This window comes from Eschrichtius robustus, chromosome 5 (genome assembly GCF_028021215.1).
Source record: "Eschrichtius robustus isolate mEscRob2 chromosome 5, mEscRob2.pri, whole genome shotgun sequence".
Lineage (NCBI taxonomy): Eukaryota > Metazoa > Chordata > Mammalia > Artiodactyla > Eschrichtiidae > Eschrichtius > Eschrichtius robustus.
Window position 1 is genome coordinate 11522449 of NC_090828.1, and position 22871 is coordinate 11545319.

A 22871-nucleotide genomic window follows, 5' to 3' on the forward strand; every position below is an offset into this window, starting at 1 on the left:
AGCAAACAGTACCCGTAACACATGAGCTTCTTGGAAACACAAATATTGCTTTAGTGTATGTCTGATGGAAGGAGAATAATATATATACGACGGGCTAAATGGTAAAGAATTCAGTTATTAATTATTAAATATTTTCATATTTCCTAAGAAAATGACAATGATATGTCAGGTTTGGACGTTATCTGTTTCACATTTCGAAGTAGAGAAACGTTAAGTTAGGTTTTGTTGTTTTGCTTGAAGTTTTAAACTAATAAATTACTTTCCTTCCAGCTCTTGGTAAGTCATAAAATACAGAAATGAAGATTGCACAGTAGGAAAAACTGAACACAGCAATTTCATCCTAGTAAAACTTCCAAACTTAACTATGAAGAAACAACTACCATATGAATTACTTTCAGGTACCTTTACAACTAGCAATCACAAATTAAGGCTTTAACGATATCATCTAAATTTCCAAAAGTGAAAATTTAGCAAAGTCATTATTATTCCTTTAAAGCAGGACATTTTGTTTTACAAATTCATCTGTATTATGAGAATAAGACTAAATTCATCATATTCACAGCTTATTCATTTATGATATTTATCCTAACAAGTCCTATCTTGTTCCAAAACAATTTAAAAAGGAATTGACTTATTATTGTTCTCTCAAATTCCTCTGCTCCCTCCCTCAGTTAGCATCTTTGTCTCTCCTTATTCCCTAATACTGCCTCCTTGTTCCAGCCAACCCTCTACCCTTCCATCTCCCTTATAGTATCCTTTCAATAAAAAAAGGAAAGTAATAACTTTCTAACAAGGTAATGTCAAACACTGCTACAAGGGTGTATGTTCTGAATAAGAAAGTTGGAGCAATGAATTATATCCCTCTACTTCTCAAATCATCAAATGAGGGAACCCCCTGACTCTTAAAAGTTACACACAGATGTAATCTCATGAAAGCACTGAACTGTATAGCTTATTCTCTCATACATCTCAAGGCCCTACCATACCACAATGTCCATTTTTGCATAAAGAAGGTATTCATATTACTTAAATAAGTGAACAAAATTTCTCACTTATGAAACAAACAAAACCATAACATACTCATAACCAAAATATGACAGGACATTTTCCCACTTAACAAGAAGACCTATTACAGAGCTTCTTTAAATGCGCTCTCTCAGTGCATTTAAAATAAGATTCAATTTACAAAACTGGTAGACACAATTTTGCAAGGCCAGATTACTTACATAAATTGAGTAACTCCAAGGAAATTTTACATTTGTTCATATTGGTTTCTCTAGTTACTTTTATATTCCATTAATTCTGATAGATTAACTGTATTTTCAGTGCAAAAATTTTTCCTTTTTTAGCTTCCAAAAGCTTTGTATGTGGATATAACATGACTATAAAATAGTTTGGTGGGCTTCCCTGGTGGTGCAGCAGTTGAGAATCTGCCTGCCAATGCAGGGGACACGGGTTCGAGCCCTGGTCTGGGAAGATCCCACATGCCGTGCAGCAACTAGGCCCGTGAGCCACAACTACTGAGCCTGCGCATCTGGAGCCTGTGCTCCGCAACAAGAGAGGCCACGATAGTGAGAGGCCCGCGCACCGCAATGAAGAGTGGCCCCCGCTTGCCGCAACTAGAGAAAGCCCTCGCACAGAAACGAAGACCCAACACAGCCAAAAATAAATTAATTAATTAATTTAAAAAAAATAGTTTGGTAAAAAAGTAGAAGGCTGACTCTATCAATTTCTTAAGAAGAATGCAGACTGATGAGGCTGTAGTAAAAAATGTAGTCTCATACACTGACGACAGTAGGATAAATTCACCAACATTTGAATAATCCTATTCATGCGTTTTGACCCAGTAATAACATTTTAGGAATCTATTCTAAAGGAGGAATCTGAAACTTAACTATGTACAAGATGTTTGTTCATCAAACATCACTCATACTAAAAAAAAATAAATAACATAAACACTTCATTATGAAAGGGGAAGTGGTTAAGTGACAATAAAACTGTACAACTATGCATACTTACGCTTGTTTTTTTTTACGACGAAAATTATATAGTATTCTCAAAGCCATATTAAAAATATCTTCAAAGAAAACAGACAAACTAAATACCCCAAAATGTTAACAGTCTTTGCTTATAGATTATGGAACTGATTGATTTTTTTTTCTATTTATAATTTTCTATTCTCTCCAAGTTTTCCACAATGAAAACTTGTTACTCATTCTGTTACTTATTCTGTAACAGAAAAAAAAAAACTGCAAGAAATAATAAACAATTCAATTAACTAGTAGTAGTCAAAAAATTTGGACTTTTAGTCCTGGCTTTATGGATGTGAATGTCTGTGCTGAAGAATTACAGAAAGAAAATGAAAGAACAGTTCTTAAGGCTTTCTTTCAGTTTTTCTAAAAAACCTGGAAAACTTTCCTCCCAAATATAGCCACCAGCATCAACAATTTATCTTTACCTCATTTCTCTAAATCAGGCACTACTGACATATTGGGCCAGAGAATTCTTTACCATGAGGGGGTTGTCCTGTGCACTGCAGGAGATAGGGCAGCATCCCTGGCCTCTACCCACTAAATGCCAGAAGCATGCCCAACCCAGTAGGAATAATGAAAAATGCTTCAAGATACTGATAAATGTCCCTCAGGGGTGTGGGGTGGGACAGCAGAGACCTTCTACTTGAGAACCACTGCTCTAAATATACCAAATATGTTAACTACCAAGTGAAGAAAGAAGCAGAATTCCTTTGGATCACTACTGAGATATAAATTCTACCTAGGTTCAATCTTCTACAGAACATTCTACACATTTACCTCATATACAACAAAAAACTTAAATTTTCCCATAAATTTACTATTTCCAGAATAAAAGAAAATAGAAACCCTTAGAAGAGATTAAGGAAAGTGTCCACAAAAAGTAACCATATGATGTCAAGCACACTTATACAAATTGGTAGACAAAATATAATTTAATAAGACAGAAAGAAATTAATATTTGTAAAGTAACCTAGACTGGCACTTTGCATATCTAATCTCATTAATTTCTACTTACAATAGTATAGCAGACTAGATATTTTGCAAGGTTCCTCTGCTAAAACATGATACCCCATAAATTATTTAAAAGAAAAAAAAAAAAACCCTAATTGTTAACATTTCTAGAAAGTAAGGGGGCTCTCCAAGAATTCCCCCTTCCCAAAAAAAAAAAAAAAAAAGACCAAAAAAAAAAGAGTGAGCTGAAACCAGAAGAGTGGCCCATGTCATACAAGAAAATTCAGTGTTGCTCAGAAGGCAAATACCAACAATAACTAAGACAAGATGAGAGGTAAACCTGAGATATCCCTGTTAAACCCAAGACCCTGGATGGAGAATTAAGTAGCTTCAGGGTGGTAGTATCCCTAGATCGCAGAAGAATATACAAATCCTCTCAAGAGAAATGCATTTCTAATTTATAAATTATGCTATCAGGATTTGGAAATATTAATTTCAATAAAAGATGAGATTATAATAAAAATCATCACACAACAACAAAACAAATCACTGGGCTTGAGTCAGTAGAAACAAAAGCTTTATGCCACCTCTTCCCAAGACTTTAGCCATTGGATTTATCAAATACAAAATACAAAGTCAATATAGCATGTAGGAAACGTTAAAACAAACAAAAGATGGAATAAAAATGAAGAGGAAATGTGTAATTATCAGAATAACCATTAAATTTAAAAGTCAGAACTTTCAGAAATGAAAAATTATAAATGTGGAAATTAAAAATTCAACAAATTAGTTAAAGAGCAGATAAGACACACCAAAAGAGAGATTTGGTGAATTAGAAAACAGAAATAAGAAATAACCCAGAAGGCAGCACAGACACTTAAGGAGACAGAAAAAGCAAGCGTTTTTAGAAAAGGAAAAAAAAACGGGGGTGGGGGGGCTAGTCTTGCTTTTGAGAGACAGAATTGAAAGAATGAAGGAGAGGCAATATTTGAAGAGCTAATGGCTGAGATTTTTAAAAATCCAATGAAAGTCATGCGTCTACAGATATAGGAAGCACAGCTTATCAAAATCAGGACAAATAAAATTCACACTTAGAAACATTTGGGTGAAACTTCAAAGATAAACAGCACATCTTAAAAGCACTCAGAAAGAAAAGACAAAGGAAACAAAATCTGACTGAAAGATTTTTTTCAATGGAAACCAGAAAATAGTGGAATATTATTATCTTTAAGCAGTTAAAAAAAAAAAGTTGTGAACTCAGCAAAAATATCTTTGAAGTCTAAGATCAAAATGACATTTCCAGATAAACAAAAACCAGAGTTAACCCCAGGAGATCTTCACGAAAGAAACATACAGTTGGCTCTCTGTGTCCCTGGGTTCTACATCCAGGAATTCAACCAACTGCAGATCAGAACCACTGGGGGAAAAAAATTCCAGAAAGTTCCAAAAAGCAAAATTGGAATTTGCCATGTGCCCAGCAACTATTTACACAGTATTCACATTGTATTTACACCTATTTACATAGCATTTACATTGTACTTACGACCATTTACACAGCGTTTACATTTTATTAGGTATTATAAGTAATTAGAGATGATTTAAAGTAAACAGGAGGATGTGTATAGGTCATATGTATGCATCTTATATAAAGGACTTGAGCATCGTCAGATTTTGGTATCTGTGGGGCATCCTGGAACCAATCCCCCATGGATACTAAGGGATGACTGTATACACTTTAAGAAGAAAAATAACCCCAAGAAGGTCGTGGGATGCAAAGGGGTGAGCAAAACAACTGGGAAACACATTGGCAAATCTAAACAAATAGCATCTGATTTCAAAATGTCCTACGTATGGTGGAGGGGAGGGGGCAAATTTAACATTTTACCAAAAATAACACTTAAGTGAGAGTACTTTGTACTTTTAAAGACTTTGTATTATTAGGGGAAGGTTGAAATACTGATTAACTCTAGAATGTTAGGATGGATAATAAAATTTCAAGAGTGAACATAAGATAACATAGAATTTAGAGCTTCCTAACCAGTATAAAGGGGAAATCAAATCAAAACAAACAAAAACAGTCTTTTTTTTTAAAAAAAATTAAACATACACTTACCATAAGACCTAACAATTCTACTCCTAGATATTTACGCAGGTGAAATGAAAACTTGTGTTCACCAAAAAATCTGTATATAAATATCTGTATGAAACAACTGGGTTGTTTCATATGTATCAAAAACTGGAAAGAACCCAAGTGTCCCTCAAATGAGGAATGGGTAAACTCCCAAGCAATGACATACTACTCAGCAATAAGGAGAAACTGACTACTGGAATATGTATTGGGTGGGCCAAAAAGTGCCTTCAGTTTTTTAAGTGAAAATAGAAGACACATTTTTCATTTTCGCCAAGAACTTTATTGAACGACGTATTCACCCTTTTGTTCCACTACCTTCTGCCATTTTTCAGGCACCTTCGTAATTCCATCTTGCCAAAACTTTTTATCTTTTTGAGCAAAGAACTGTTCCAGGTGCCTTTTACAGTCTTCCAAGGAATTGAAATATTTTCCATTAAGACAATTTTGTAAAGACCGAAATAAATGGAAATCCGAAGGTGCAATGTCTGCTGAATACGATGGATGAATCAGAACTTCCCAGCCAAGCTAGAACAGTTTTTGCCTGGTCATCAAAGAAACATGCGGTCTTGTGTTATCCTGATGAAAGATTACGCGTTTTCTGTTGACTAATTCTGGACGCCTTTTGTCGAGTGCCGCTTTCAGTTGGTCTAACTGGGAGCAGTACTTGTTGGAATTAACCGTTTGGTTTTCCAGAAGGAGCTCATGACAGAGGACTCCCTTCCAATCCCTCCGTGTATACGCAACGTCACCTTCTCTGGAATGAAGGCCGGCCTTCGGTGTGGTTGGTGGTGGTTCATTTCGCTTGCCTCACGATCTCTTCCATTCCACACTGTTGTACAGTATCCAATTTTCATCAGCAGTCACAATGTGTTTTAAAAACGGAATGTTTTCGTTACATTTCAGTAGAGAATCGCATGCGGAAATACGGTCAAGAAGGTTTTTTTCACTTAACTTATGTGCAACCAAAACATCAAAGCGATTCACATAACCAAGGCTGGTGCATATGATTTTCAACGCTTGATGTGGATATTTGGAGTGTGTCAGCCATCTCCTGCGTGGTATAACACAGACTGTTCTCATTTATTGTTTTGATTTGATCACTATCAAGTTCAACGGGTCTACCTGACCATGGAGCACCATCCAACGGAGAAATCTCCAGCAGGAAACTCTGCAAACCACTTCTGACACGTTCGATCAGTCACAGCACCTTCTCCATACACTGCACAAATCTTTTCGTGTGTTTCAGTTGCATTTTTATCATTCTCAAAATAATAAAGCATAATATGCCGAAAATGTTGCTGTTTTTTCTTCCATCTTCAATATTAAAATGGCCAATTTTGGTAAGTCTTTTTTTTTTTTAAATAAATTTATTTATTTATTTTAGCTGTGTTGGGTCTTCGTTTCCGTGCGAGGGCTCTCTCTAGTTGCGGCGAGCCGGGGCCGCTCTTCATCGCGGTGCGCGGGCCTCTCGTTATCGCGGCCTCCCTTGTTGCGGAGCACAGGCTCCAGACGCGCAGGCTCAGTAGCTGTGGCTCACGGGCCCAGCCGCTCCGCGGCACGTGGGATCTTCCCAGACCAGGGCTCGAACCCGTGTCCCCTGCATTGGCAGGCGGACTCTCAACCACGGCGCCACCAGGGAAGCCCATTGGTAAGTCTTTTTAAATGCATGCTGATATGACAGCTGCCACATACAATCTAACAAAATTGTTTCAAATGAAGTTAAAGACAACTAAGTGCTACTAAAGCCACCTTACAGAAAAAAATGGAACCAACCTTTTGGCCCATCCAATAACAACTAACCTGAATTAATCTTAAAGGTATTATGCTGAGTGAAGAAGGCAACCTAAAAAGGTTATATACTGTATAAATGACATTCTCAGAAAGAAAAACTATAGTTGTTGGAGAATAGATCAGTAGAGGCCAGGGGTTAAGGAAAGACAAGGGTTAGAGAGTCTTGAGGGGTAACTGAACAGGTCCATTCCATGTTCTGATTGTGGTAGTAGTTACATGAATCTATACAGATGTTAAGACTCCGAAAACTACACAACAAAAAAGTTGGTTTTAATGTACGTCAACTGAAGAGTCCATGTTACTATCTATAGAACCACAATTTTTACACAAACTAAATTTTTTTCATTGGCAGACTACCTTCTCCATCTACCAAATTTGATCACTGAAATGAATGAAATCCTCAATCAAAACTGAATTATTCATTTATCTAGTTATTTTCAAGATCTATTCCTGGAAGCTGGTGCCACTTCCCCTTTTTTGCTAAGCCAAGTTTAGCTATCATGTGAATCCAGTGTTTATAAAACACTTTACTGTAATGACATTAGTCACAACTATTGGATGAAAGTGTTAGGCAAGTAAACCACATCATTTTTACTGTGCCAATATTGACGTACCACCCATTCTGGATCCTAAAATACACGTTTTAAGTCTCCAGTTCAGGGCAAAAAAAAATTTTTTTAATGACTCATTTAATAACAGCAGTATTAATATTTTGAAAGCATGGTTGTCACTTAATTGGTTTCAAGAAGTTCCAAAGTTATCTACTGGTGGAGCCCAATATGCTTCTGCAGTATAATTAAGTCATATGCAGATTCCCAGGAGTTTTAGTTTTAACGACCACCACCCAGGTATGACTGCAACCAGATGGTGTGACTCATTCCATATGTCCACCAGTATGCTACTCTTAACTACGCCTCAAACAATCTTCCAAATAGCCATTTGTTCAACTCAAATTACAATGTGTGCCAGATGAATAGGTAAGAAAGCTTATTTAGCTAGTTTTATTAATTGTTTTTCTCCTGCTGAGGGAAAAGCTGGTTAAAATATTTTACTAGGCTGTGGAAATTTAGGTGGTTGTTAATGCTGGCATAAAGTAATAAAGCTAATCTGACATTTAAATCTATTCCAATCTTAGTTATTTAGTAAAAATATTACATACAATGTTTCATATTATAAAAATTATACATTTAAAATCTACAACAAATGGAAGATGCCTTTAACAGGTTATCAAAAATCTACAGACTTTTGATACCAAGATATGTATGTATTAGATAGTCCAGAATATTAGTTTATCCAGAACCCAACTTTAAAACACTGAAAATACACACACACACACACACCCATGGTGCAAACTATAATTGTTATTTCGGGTTTTTGTTTTTCAAAGCCAGAAACACTACACTGTAAGGTCCTTGTAACATTTAGGGCAAGCACCTAAAAAATAATACCAAGCAACAATTTAAACCTAATTAAGGTATTCTTGCTAAAAGTGGACAAAACCCAAGAATGTCTTTACTACCTCTCTAAACTCTACTGAAATGATAGCAAAGTAATAAAAAGGCATTAACCCACAAAGAGAAGAACAGAGAACAAAGAAGGAACCCAAAGGCATACCAAAAATCTAGAAAATTACCAGCAGTAACTGACTGTGCAAACTAAAGAAAGCCAAAACAGATGCTCCTGTAGAGGTGGGAGAAGCCAACTAAAGATGATTCCCACCACAGAACCCCTGGAAGATTCATGAAAGGAATCAAGCCACAAGTTGGGGGATTTACATAGGGTCAAAAATAGATTCCCAGTTTCCCTACTTCCATAAGACTACCCCTAAGAAGTCCTAGGCAGAAGTCTGAAGGAAAATCTGATCTGGAGAGGCTAAACCAAACAGACTCTGGACTCAGGCACAGCTGAGGATCACTACTGGGTACTATGCTAAAAAATGGAGGCTTATCTGAGACTCTACACACTGAATGATAATAGGTTCTATGCCCCCAGTTCCCTCCCTCAACTTGCGCCTAGAAGAATGACAGCCAGGTTTTTTTTATTCCCCAGTAAGAAGACTGGAGAAAAAATATCTATAAACTAGCCAAGCGTAAGTTTCCAATCCGACAAGTCCAAAATAAAGCCCAAGACATTGAACAAAAAGACCTATACCAAAATACTTCAACGTAGGTTCAGAATAGCAGGGATAAAAAGATCATATATATTCCCAAAGAGGGAGTGGAAAATAGGGCACAAAGAATGAGGAATAAGAATAGAATCAAACTTCTCAATAGCAGTACTGAAGGATTAAAGACAATTAAGCGGGACTTCCCTGCTAAGAGCAGTGGTTAACAATCCGCCTGCCAATGCAGGGGACACAGGTTCGAGCCCTGGTCCGGGAAGATCCCACAGGCCGCGGAGCAACTAAGCCCATGCGCCATAGCTACTGAGCCTGCGCTCTAGAGCCTGTGCTCCACAACAAGAGAAGCCACCGCAATGAGAAGCCTGCGCACCGCAACAAAGACCCAATGCAGCCAAAAATTAATTAATTAATTAATTAAAGACAATTAAGCGATGCCTTAAAAATTCCAAGGGTAAAGTATTTTCACCTTTGTGAATGTGAGGGCAGAATAAGACATTTTCAGCCCTGTAGCTCTCAAAACTGATCTCGCATTAACCTTGAATCAGGAGGCTGATGGAAATGCGGGGGTCCTGGAAAAAGAGGTTTCAACACAGGTTAGGCATGAAGGGAATTTCCACAATGAAGGCAGGAGAAAGTCCCAGGATGACAGCTGCGGAGCGGGCCTAGAGAGCAGCATTTCCAGACCAGAGGATGACAGAAGTACCCAGGGAAAAAAGAAAAAGTACCTGACATATCTGGTCATATTGAAAACAGTTATATACCTCAGCCAGAGATAATTTATCTGGGGATATATTAATGATACACACATGGAAAACAATGCAAGCGAAGAAACCTAGACAATTACAAACTTCAGGGGGAAAAGGCTGTACAAGAAAGAAAATGCAGTAGTAATATACTGTACGACTTAGCTGAGAACAGTATGTACATAATGCAATAAGGTAAATACTAAACAGTGATTTAACCAAAAATTGTGATGTTATACTGAAGGAGTAGATGCAGAGTATACGTGGAGAGTGAAAGTGAGAGGAGTGTTAAGAGGGCCAAAGCCTTATCTTCCCTCTTGTACAGTAGTCAACAGATAAAAGCAAAAATTGAAAAATCAAAAAATAGCTGTAAGCATGTTAGCTAGAAATACCAAGGTAAATAAAGAACAAAAGAACCGACTGTCTATGGTAATCAGAAACAGAGAAAGGGAAGAGGCGACTGCTGCTGCTCGCTGTAAGTCTTGGCCTTTTTAAACTACGCGCATATATTCTTCTGATAAAAATTAAAATTCAATTGAAAACTAAACATAGGGGCTTCCCTGGTGGCGCAGTGGTTGAGAATCTGCCTGTCGGTGCGGGGGACGCGGGTTCGAGCCCTGGTCTGGGAGGATCCCACATGCCGCGGAGCAACTGGGCCCGTGAGCCACAACTACTGAGCCTGCGCGTCTGGAGCCTGTGCTCCGCAACAAGAGAGGCCGCGATAGTGAGAGGCCTGCGCACCGCGATGAGGAGTGGCCCCCACTTGCCGCAACTAGAGAAAGCCCTCACACAGAAACGAAGACCCAACACAGCCAAAAATAAATAAATAAATAAATAAATAAAATTTAAAAAAAAAAAAACTAAACATAAAAAAGAATGGAAAATAAATGGTTCTTTCCCTTCAAAATCAAATTTAACTGACATATACATAGGCTGGTTTCTTTGATGAAAAAACATTCCTAGAAAACATGAGGAATTTTTAAAATTTTAAATCCCTCCTATTTCAAAAATATCAGGTCTCTTTACGAGACACTAGCCATCTTTTTATAGAAGTACCTACTGAACACAACTGTTCCAAGTTAGAGCCACCAAGATTCACAGAGTAAGAGATAAAGGTTAGAAGAGAGAAATGAGGAAGTTTTCACATCTTCCCACATTATTAGTTCTGCTGATTTTCATACTTCCCCCATCAAAGATCTTGCAAAATTTAACCAAAAAATGGGGGAAGAACAAGAATTTTTAGAATCTGACACTACAAGGAAAATTCCTCTTCCTTTTCTAAACATGTATGTTTCTCTGTAACTTCCATACCTGGTCTTGTATCTCCCCCTACAGAATAAACCTATTACCTTTTCCACATAAAGGCCTTAATTTACCCAAAGACAGTGACTACATGAACAGCACCCCACCCTCACTCTCTAGTTTTTTCTTCTTTAAGCTAATATAATAACACTTCTGGTCCCTGCAAATATTCCTCTCATACAGAATTTCAAATCTCCTTATCCTAATCAACTTCCTTACACCATGCTCCAGTTTGTTAATTCATCTCTTAAAATAAGCAACTAGAATAAAAGCAAAGTGTAACTATGACTTCCCTCCCTCTAAAAAGCAGTTATGGTACCAATCAAAAAGAGACCATGTCTTACTCAGGAGTCTTTGGAAAAATATGTTCTAACTTAAAAACAAACAAAAACTCATTCCCCATACATAGAGCAATTCAAATAAGGTTCCTATCCCTCCTATAAGTTAATAAATTTCATTCTAATCATGTCCAATCAGGTGTCTTTAGGGCAACAGCTCTAATGTGTGAGGCTGTAAAGAATGTCACGAGGAACCTATCAACAAAGTACCCAAAGTTATGAATGATTTACTTTTTTAATATACATTAGAAGAATCCAAGGTTTATATTCCTAGATAATCATCGATTTGACCATGTAGATTGGGAAATGCATTACGGAGTGGAGGAAAACACAGGAAGGGTAATGGCACCTAGTCCTGAATATCTCCACAGAAGCTTCTCAAGAATGTAAGCATTATGCATGTTGCATAGAGAAGACTGAAAATTATCAGTCTGGGGATTTGCTTATTTTCCAAAGAGTGTACTGAAATTAGATACAGAGGTTTCTAAAGAGGCAATAAATTTTAAATTGAGGTCCAGAGATCAGCAAGTTCCTTAAAAGAATGTTTCAATTCTTTTTATTTGTAATCCAACTCACAAAATTTTAATATAGATTTAATCTAGATAAATTGTACAACCACTACTTTGAAACTGACTAAAGGTCAAAGTGTTTACAATCACACTGATCCAAATTCACAGACAAATGAGAGAAGAACGGATACGAACTTGATATAAAAGTGCCTTGGTACCTATGTGCCAAACTCAAAACACTCAGTATCAGAACCAGGCAGCACCATATCCCATTACACTCACAATACACAGCAACAGTTTCTAAATAAGTCAATGAACAGACATTTGAAGCTAACTAAAACTATTTAAAGAAAAGCATGACCTAACTATAAAACAAAAATGCATGATACATCCGTAAAGTACCTGTTCTGCCTTTTAAAATCCAATGAAGTAAAATCCACCATTTAAATCCCTCAAATATAGAATTCACAACAGTTTACATCAAGCTGTAAGTTCTTTAAATTTAAAGAACATTTAAATCAACTGTAAGTTCTTTTACATTAAGAGTGTAAGCTACATTTTACAATTTAAAGTTGTGGAGAATAACAGTACTTTCCTTATATGATTGTTACTAGAATAATGCCTGACACAGAGTGAGCACTCAGTAATTCTAACTAGTAGTTATTATTATCTTATTTTTCATTTCTTTAATTTTTGTATCCCCAACACATGTACTGGTGCCTGGACTTAATGAATATTTGTTTAAAAAAGAAAAAAAACCTCTGCCCTTCACAACCGAAAAAGTATCAGTTTTCCCACTCACACTAAATGGAAGTTGTCAAAATATCTCACTGAATGTAGCCAGGTTAGAGTACTAAAAAAAAGTGAAAAGGGAATTAAGGATATAAATCACCGCCAACTGTGAGCTCATGTGGTACTGAATATTATAAACAGAGTTCCAAAAGGGTATTTGATTGCAATCCACTCAAATGCTAATGAGTGTATAAAAGCAAATGCCTCTTTTCATCTGTCCAACTTTAAAGTCAAAATTCTTATAAGATTCACCAAAAGACTCAAAATGCACACAAAATTAACAGAGTATAAGTTACTATCTGTCTACATTTATCCTCCTGTGAAATTCCAAGTTTAAACGCACTGTTCACATAAAAGGGCTGGTATTAAGTGGGACACGGTGTTTCTCAAATTTTTTATTTTTATCTAAACTCTCTCTGAAAAGTTTATGAATCATTTTCAAAGGATAGAACAATTCTCATATTATTTACTGATTACACAAATGCTAAAACTCTCCACAAAATAAATAATTTGGTCTAAACGTAGTCTTTAAATCAACTGTAAGTTCTTTAACATGAAGGTAATATTTTATGTTGGCTGTAACAGAATGCCATTCATAATTCTAAATATTTCTGTAGACAGAAGCAGAAAGAGTGACAAATCAATCTGTTAGAACAACCCCATTCTACCTCAGTGACAAACAGTTTAATACATCTATCTCAAGTCTATTTTAAAGTTTCACAATCGGAATTCAGTTACATATTCTAAATAAGCATCATACAAGCAAAGAGTGCAGTCATCTGAAAAAAAAAACAGGAAATAAAAGATCAGCTGAGTCTAGTAACATTAACAATAAGATACTTGTTCGATTTATTTAAACAAAGATACTGCTAAATAAATGATAAAAGGCATGTGACTATCCTAAAATTTTAAATTCATGATAGTAGATACTCTTTACTGTGTATCAGCATTTTTTAGGCACATCAAGGTTTCTGACCGGCAGCTAACATGACTCAGTTCATATATGTATATCCACTGCTTAGCCCCATACTCAAAAATAATATATGTTCAATAAATATTCAATGAATTGTACCATTTAATCCTCAGAACAACCTTAAGCTATATATTATCATCTTTTACCACAAATAAAGAAACTGAGGCTGAGAGGATGGGTCCAGGCCAACCTACACATAGTGGCCTTAATACTTTGCCCTAAGTCACAAAGCTAGTGGCAGTGTCAAAATGTGGCTTCAAAATTCATATTCTTTCAATTATACCATGTCATCTAAATAGCAAAGACGTTATTATTAAATCCAATAGTTACATTATTCTTAAAGTATTTTCCTGTATTATTGCTTTCCAAAGAAAAAACTCCTCAGGAATTACTGTCCTTTCAATATTTCTGCAACAGACATTTGATCCAGGATCCATTCTTTCCTTCACAAGGATCCCAGATTTCTGATTTGGGAACTCTATTTGGAGATTCTTGTTGTTCCAATAACGTCATCATAGAACGCATCCAATGAGGGCACTGGTTCTACTTAGCCATATGACCTAAGCTAACCCAGACGGAATCACAACTTCTGGAAAAGTTGTAACAATGAAATAAATTAAGGCAGTACGTAGCCCCAGGAGCTGGGAGCAGCCATCTTTGGATGAGGAAAATCTAGGCAACATCATTAACCGCTGGATAAAGTCTTATTTAAAAACAAACAATAAATTCCCCTCATATTTTTAAAGACTTTTTGATGTGGACCATTTTTTAAAGTCTTTATTGAATCTGCTACAATATTGCTTCCGCTTTTTGGTTTTTTGGCCTGGAGGCATGTGGGATCGTAGCTCCCTGAGCAGCGATGGAACCTGCACCCGCTACACCGGAAGGCGAAGTCTTAACCACTGGACCGCCAGGGAAGTCCCTCCGCTCATATTTTTAAACCAACTTGAGTCAGGTTTTGAGTTACATCTAAAGAATCCAAACTGACAGATTTTTTTATAAAGCTGCTTCTCATTTCAGCATCTTTCACATACTGTTCCCTACTCATGGAATATCCTGTCCCCCTTGTTAATAATAGCCCCTCGTATACTGGGGAGCTATTGATATTATATATCCCAGGCATCATGTGAGATGTCAAACATACAATATCTCTAATATTGAGAACTAATCTACATCCCAAATGTATAAGGTAAAGCTTATCCTCACCTTTTCATAGATGAGAAACTTCAAACTCAAAGAGACCAACATTCTCAGTACCACACAGTTAATAACTGGAGCCAGGATTCAAAACGAGGTTTATCTAACTCATAAGTACTTGTTCTTTCAACTACATGAAGCCACCTGCCATGTGGATCTTGTCTTTAAAGGTCTTTGCTCAGGCATCAAATCTTCTGTGAAGCTTTCCCTATACATTTACATATTTCAGGGATAGCTCAAAGATATGAAATATTACAGTGTATCATAACTATGTTTACATACTTAGAATGCAAGCTCCTTAAGGATAGTGGGATCCAAGGAGGACCAGTGCCTCCCACAGTACATGACAGATGCCAAGTGAGCAATAAATATTTGTAGAATCACCACTAAACAGAGATATGGAGTCCTATCTGTTACAGATTAAATTCCAATAAAATAAACAATTGTCATGTATAACGAGATATCCTTTCATATATAATGTTTCGGAAATGTGACCTCTAGGAAGAAATTTGTAAATATTTTTCATATTACACATTTGCTGCAATAAAGTAAATTTATACTTGCAAATAGCTACACAGAAATGTCAGAAATCCAGAAGAGTAAATATATACATACTTTTCAAACTAAATACTTTAAATGTATCAAAGGACCTTGTGTTTAGTAAAAACACTGGCATACTTATTATGCACATAATAAAAGTATACTCAAAACAAACTGGACTACTGGCTTCATTTTAAAACCAAAAGTTACCCACAAACTAAGTCTTTATTTGTAAATGAAAAGAATGAACCAGACTATCTCCTAAATACCACCTAGCTCTAGGATTGTGTTGTACTTCAATAACATCACTAATTATCAACTTCTCAGAGTGCTTTCTTGACTCTACAATCTAAAAGTAACCTCTGCGGCTTCCCTGGTGGCCCAGTGGTTAAGAATCCACCTGCCAAAGCAGGAGAAACAGGTTCAAGCCCTGGTCCGGGAAGATCCCACATGCCGCGGAGCAACTAAGCCCGTGCACCACAACTACTGAGCCTGTGCTCTAGAGCCTGCGAGCCACTACTGAGCCCGCGTGCCACAACTACTGAAGCCCGCAGGCCTAGAGCCCGTGCTCCGCAACAAGAGAAGCCACCGCAATGAGAAGCCCACGAACTGCAACCAAGAGTAGACCCCGCTCGCCGCAACTAAAGAAAGCCCGCGTGCAGCAACGAAGACCCAACGCAGCCAAAAACAAGATGAATTTTAAAAAAAAAAAAAAATATATATATATAAAATAAAAGTGACCTCTCTGAGAAGGTCTCTCCTATCATACTATTTTAGTGCATACTTGCCCCTGACATTTTTCTCATTTGATTACTTATTATGTGTTCCCATCTCCTCCACTCGAACGTAAGCACCAAGAGAACAAGGATTTTGCTCTAATCATCAGCACAGCCCAAGGCTTTACAAAGAACCTAGTAGGCACCCAATAAATGTTTGTTGAAGAAATAGTAGTCATGGAAGAGTAATAATGCTTCTTTGCCCAACTTAAGAAGAAAACAAAACAAAAACAAATCGTACACTACTAGGCATACCTTGCATTTTCCAAGAATGAGTTTTCTCATATATCCATTGCCTCAGTATTACTCTTACAAAGTTTTTTGGGGGAAAGGTGGGGTACCAAATTACTTTATTTCAAAGAATGGTACAAGTGAAAGAACTTAAGTAGATGTTTGGTAACCCAAAGGTTTTACGAACATTTAGTAACTACCACTTCATCAATAACTTAATACAAAATAATTCAGCATATAAAAGCAACTTATTCGGTTCCAAAATCACCTGCAAACTCTCCAAAAGAAACCTTCAATCACAGCAACAAAAGTCTTATGAAAACGCAGCTTAATGGAGCAAAGAGGAAGAAATACAAACCATCCCAGTAATTCAAGACGGTGGTCTCCCTTTTTCTGAAACAATGCGTCTTTCCATGTCTCCTCATTTCTGTACACAGCCAGGACACTTAGCTATTGACAGAGAAATCTTACAGATACCACCACCATATTTACAATGACACAGCTCCGAGTCAATACTTTATTTCCACTAAAACTTCCCCCAAACTCCTCAAGACTCTCTTTGGACCATAAAGCTAAAGCCCCGCAACCTCACGTCTGCTTTCTCTGCCTCCCTCTCCCGCAATTAATCTTAGCTAACTTTTCCCCTGGGAATCACATCTCTGCCATCAAGACATTTTAATCCCGCTACTATTCCTAAGTGCCGGCTTCCTCGCACTGACCTAGGTACTCTCGACCCGAGGGAAAAAAGCCCAAGCTAAGCGTCCCTGCTCTCTCCCACCCCAGCTTCGCCCCCCACCCCGCAACGGCGCCCGGCAGGTGTATCGCTCGGGACCGCCGCGCCCCGGCGGAGAGGCGGGGCACACAAAGGACCCACACGGCCCTCCCCAGCCTCCTCGCGTCTTTCCCCTGCAGCCCCGTCGGGTCAGCGCCCGGGAGAGCCGAGGCCCGAGGGAGGCGGCGCCGGCTCCGCGGGGACCAGAGATGCTCACGCCGGGCGCCCCCTCCGGACCCCAACCCCGCCCACGCCCCACCCACAAAGGCTGCCCCGGGCCTGGACCCTCGCCCGGCGAAATCGAAAGCGCATCCCCAGCCCGGCGGCCCGGGCCCAGCGCATCCCGGCCCCTGCCCTCAACCGCCCCGCCCCGCGAGCCCGCGCCGCAACCGCCGCCGCCGGCCGGACCCCCGCAGGACCCCCACCCAGCCGCCCGCTCCCCACGCCCGGGGAAGGGCCCCCCGCCCGCCCGGCGGCCCCGCACTCACAGGCTGCCGGAACAGGAGGTACAGACGAAGGAGCCGACCGTCATGTTCACGTAGGTGGGGCCGCGCTGGTCGCAGTCGAAGCACTTTCGGTTGTGCGGGAGGCCGGTCATGTCCCGCAGCATCTTCAGGTGCTTCTCCTCCTGCTTCCGCTTCGCGCTGGCCGCCATGGCTGCGGCGCCGAGAGAGGAGGCCGGCAGGGCCGGGAGCCGGGCGGCGCTGCGCCGGGGACCCGCGGTCCCACCGGCCGCCCTGGCCGCGGCCGCCGCCTTCCGTCAGCGCGCGCCGCCCGCGCCGGACCCGGCCGCCGCGGCGGGACTCGACTGGGCTGGGCGCGGCGCGGACGCTGCGGAGCGTGGGCTGACGGGCCACACCAACCGGCCCGGCTGGGACAACCGCCGCCGCCGCCGCCGCCGCCGCCGCCGCCGCCGCCACCTTCCCGACTTCTCCTGAGGGGAAAAGACGAGGAAGGAGGACGGCAAGAGAAAGCCCGCCCCGGGCGGCCGGAGGCCAAGTGTCGGCCGGCGCCCTCTGCTGGCCAGGAGGAGTTACTGCGGCCACGCTTACAGGGCTAAGCGCATTACTTGGGTTGCCTTCCCCCGCTGCCTAAAGCTCTCCAAGGGCTGCCCACTGCTTTGGGGATAATTCCAAGTTCCTCACCGTGTGCCCTAAACAGCGCTCCATCATCTAGCCCAGCCTACCTCTCTCACTTCATCCTGGTTTATTCAGCCTCAGTGGATTTCCATATGTATCCCGAACACAGCAAGCTCCCTCCTGACTCAGGACCCTTGATCCTTGCTGTTCTCTCTACAGCGGGGTTTCTCAACCATGCCACTGTTGACGTTTTGGACTAGTTAATTTTTTGGTGTGGAGGCTATCCTGTGCGGTATTAGGATATTGAGCGTCATCCCTGGCCTTTATCCACTAGATGCCAGAACGACCTCCCCATCCCTCCCACAGCTCTGGCAACCAAAAATCCCCTGACATTGCTGTATGTGGAGCGATGATAGAGGGAAGTGAAATCAACGGGGCTGAGGACCACTGCTACACGTGGAAGGCCACGGCATCCATGCATCCATGCAGCCTGGAAAGTGCAGTATTTCCATGTGAATATTTCCACGTTCCTGGAAAGTCACTCTCCATGAAATGGCTGTGTTGTCTTGTCTTCATAGTTCTAGCTGTTTAAAATCCTACTCCTTTAGTGTTTACTATGTTTTATCTGGGATCTCCCTTTAGGCTCCAAAAACAGCCTGCAGCCCAGTGTTTTCTTCACGACTCCACCCTCTGCCCCTCCCAGAGCTGGAGGCTAGGTGCTCAGTATTTATGGAATGAATGCATTATCTCATTTAATCTTCACAAGATCTCTTCGAGGTAAGCATTATTGTTCTTTCCATTTTACAAATCTGGAAGCCAAAGCTCTGGAGGATTAAGTAAATTTACCCTAGGATACACGTGGGTTGGCCCAGACGGTCAGACTGCCGGACTCAAATCTCTTAATCACTCCAAGAATCCACAACCAGCAAGACGTTAAAAATCATCCCTGCCCCTCATTTCCCAAAAGAATACAGGGAGACCCAGTGAGTCCAAAGTCATTCAGCCGGTGAATGACTGAAAGTAAGATTAGAATCCAGGTTTCCTAATTGCCAAGGCCAGCCTCCAGATCTGCCATGAAAGTGACTGGATAAATCAACCAAATGAGACTTCATATTAATATAATACTGAGAAATGGAATATTGCCTGCCATATCAGTAAACAAAGGATGTCACTGTCATCAGTGATTGCAGCCACAGCCGATGGTGGGCTGGTGACCCCTGAGGAAACTCAGGAAGGAAAGAATACCTGCCGTCTAGCAGCCATCAGACTGCAGCCACTCCCTACAGGGAGCCCTGAGGAAACTCAGGATGTGACAACATGGGATATCGGCCCCAGATAGCTGAGGTGCCTATCAAAGGAATGATTTCAGTGAGCCCGGACTCTTGCCTCTTCCCATACATAGAAAAGCACTAAATTCCTTAACTTGGGATATCTGGTATTCTTTAACAATAATTTTTGATGTTCAGACTACCTGCCCTTTGTTGCAAAACTCCTATATACCCTGGCTTCCCCCCTCGCCTCCTCGGAGCAGTTCTCTCAGGGTTACTTGAGACGCTGCCTCCCAGACTTGAAGTCCTAAAACTTCCCACCGAATAAAACATAACTCTCAATTTTTAGGTTGTGAATTTTTTTTCAAGTCAACAATACTATTAATAATAATCTTTTTAATATTAAAAGAAAGGGATCGACAGATTTTGGATTGGCCAATGGATTTTTAACTTAACCACAATACCATTAACACACCTAAAAAATTAACAATAATTCCTTAAAACCATCAAATATCCCATCAGAGTTGAAGTTTCCGATTATCAATGTTTAAAAAAGGTTTTTACTGTTTGTTTGAATCCCCACCTTGCAACTGGGTAATATGTCTCTTAAAATCTCTTTTAGTCTACGGTTGCCCCTCCGTCTCCTTTTTCCTTGCAATTCGTTTTGTTTTTAGGAACTGGACCCTTCGTCATGTCATTTCCCACAGTCTCTGTCATTTAACATTTTTCTCTGTCCTCTCTGCTTCCTAAGAATATGTTATTGGATCCAGTCCACGTGTATCCAGTTCGATTTTTTTGCTGTTGTTTTTTGGCCAAATTTTATCTTTGTGTTCTTCCATCAGGAGTCGCATAACGGGGCGGGGTGGGGGGGGTATCTTTCTATCTTTTTATGACATTGGCAGCCATTGATGATTCATGTCTAGAGTCATTAATTAATTAAGGGTTCAAAAATGGTGATATTCTAACTCTGTTGTTCCTTCTTCATGTATCAGCTGAAAGAAAAGCTTTCCTGTAAAGAAAAACTCTCCCTCAGCTGCCCTTTGGCACAGTTCACATCAGAAAGGCAGGGTGAATATTTGATTCCTTTCATTTATTCACAAATTTTCAAAATAATATATTGGTTTCCTAACACCTTGCAATGGTGATCAATATTTTTTCAGTGTCGTTACAAACTCAAGAATTTGAAAACATATTTGATATAGTTCACATCCTTGGCACTCACATCGTCTCAACATCAGATAGGGGGAGCCTCTTAAAGTTGACTCCCGAGTCTTTTTGACAAAACCCTTGAGTTAAGGTCAACTGGAGTGTCATTGCCCCAGGATCCCTGGCTGTTTAGGAGAGGAGAGTACTGAAATGTTCAATCCTGGACTGATCAAAACAAGGCTTACTCAGCCCCCCTCTGACTAAACGTGACACCCAGCAGCCTCTTTTTCATCACCAACAAATGCACTCAACCCACAACCAATGGCTTTCTTGTTTCTATGTTTGTAACGCTCACTTGCCATTTGTATGTTTTCTGTTTGTTCACCTGTGCACGGTCTATCGTCTGATAAATGCCAAAATCAGAAGGCGCGACCATAGCCCCGGTACAAACAGTTTAATACATGGTTGTCGTATTATTGTGTTGTTGTTTAGAGTCAGGAGAAGGTACTTCCAGACTGTCGTTCTGTAGGAAGGTGAAGTTCAGGTGAAGTCCAAAATGTTTTCTCCAAATAAAGCCGAAAGTGGTTATGACCTGCTGAATTTTAGCTTTCTTATACCCCATATAATATCAAAGTAGGCTTCTACTTTCTCAGATCCCAAGGAGAGTTTGCAACGTGTCAAACAAAACTATTTTCTTTAATTTTCTTAACCCTCACAACAATGCAGAAGGAGGTATTATTATCCCCATTTTATATACGAGGAAACTGAGGCTCTGAAATGCTGGCTTGCCCAAGGCCTCGCCATAAATGAAGCATGAAGCTGGAATTCAAACCCAGATCCGGCTGCAAGGCGCCACCTTCTTCTTCCAATAACTGAATACCGATCCTGCATATTGGATTTGCAAAGCAGAAGTTACCTTCAGAGAAGTTAGCTCTGCAGCCAGAGTGATCTTTCCAAATGCAAATATGATTCAGGCATCCTCAGTCTCCTCCCCCTGCCTTTCAGAGACTTCGCATTGCTGATAGGAAGATAGAGACCCTAGGAGACCCAGAGGCCCTGTGGTCCAACCCAAGTTCCTGTGCCCGATGCACAGTGAGGCCAAACAAACTGAAACGTTGAAGTCTGGAGCAGAGAAAAGTTTATTGCAAGGGACACGCAAGGAGAATGGGTGGGTCATGCCCGAAAGACCTGAACTCTTTTTTTTTTTTTATAGATTTATTTATTTATTTTTAGCTGCGTTGGGTCTTTGTTGCTGTGTGCGGGCTTTCTCTAGTTGTGGCAAGAGGGGGCTACTCTTCGTTGCGGTGCGTGGGCTTCTCACGCGGTGGCTTCTCTTGTTGCGGAGCACGAGCTCTAGGCGTGCGGGCTTCAGTAGTTGTGGCACGTGGGCTCAGTAGTTGTGGCTCGCGGGCTCTAGAGCGCAGGCTCAGTAGTTGTGGCACACTGGCTTAGTTGCTCCGCGGCATGTGGGATCTTCCCGGACCAGGGCTCGAACCTGTTTCTCCTGCATTGGCAGGCGGATTCTCAACCACTGCACCAAAAGGGAAGTCCAAGACCTGAACTCTTAATGGTTTACAGGGAAAAGTTTTTATAGGCAAAATTTGGGGGGAGGTCTGCAGGGTGCATGATCTTCCTCTGACTGGTTGGTAGAGAGGTAACACAGTGGTGTTCCAGAGCCCTCAATCATCAGCCTTCTGGTTCCTACCAGTCTGGGGTCCATGTGCTTGTGTTCAGCCTGAAGTTACCATCCTCCACGTGGGTGGTGGCCTTAGTTCCTGTGGAAGAACTCAGAGATTCGTATCAGATTGTTGTGTATATCCCTTAAGGAGGAACTAGGACCCTGCCCCATCATTGCAGTGTTATTTCTTGACTGCCTTTCCCTTGTTTCTGCATTCCCTCACGCCTCTAATTAGTAACAGCATGAATTTGCCCTTTGGAACTCAGGAAAGATCTAGGAGGCTGAAACCTTTTTCCTACAAACAAGGAATAGGGGACAAGCAGAGGCTTTTGTGCCCAGTAGGGCCCCATAAGGTCTTGCTCGGTTTCAGCCCTGCACAGGCAGCCTCCTTCCTGCTACCCATGCTGGTCTCCCCGACCCTGCCCCAGCTCCACCCTAAGTCTCCACCAGTCTGCTCCAACCCCCCTGCCTTCTGAGTTTTTTATATTCTCTTCTCTCC

The 22871-nt window shown here is 40.5% G+C and overlaps 1 protein-coding gene across 5 annotated transcripts in view; it reads right to left on the reverse strand.

Annotated features, from left to right (window-relative positions):
- The window catches only part of AGFG1 (ArfGAP with FG repeats 1), a 67603-nt gene extending 49666 nt beyond the window's left edge, over nt 1-17937 (reverse strand). For all 5 annotated transcript variants that reach the window (XM_068544304.1, XM_068544303.1, XM_068544302.1 and 2 more), the window contains exon 1: nt 17690-17937. In XM_068544304.1, the coding sequence (XP_068400405.1) occupies nt 17690-17856 (167 nt within the window). In that variant the 5' untranslated portion in view covers nt 17857-17937. The remainder of the gene's footprint in view (nt 1-17689) is intronic.
- Between the last annotated feature and the right edge of the window lie 4934 nt (nt 17938-22871).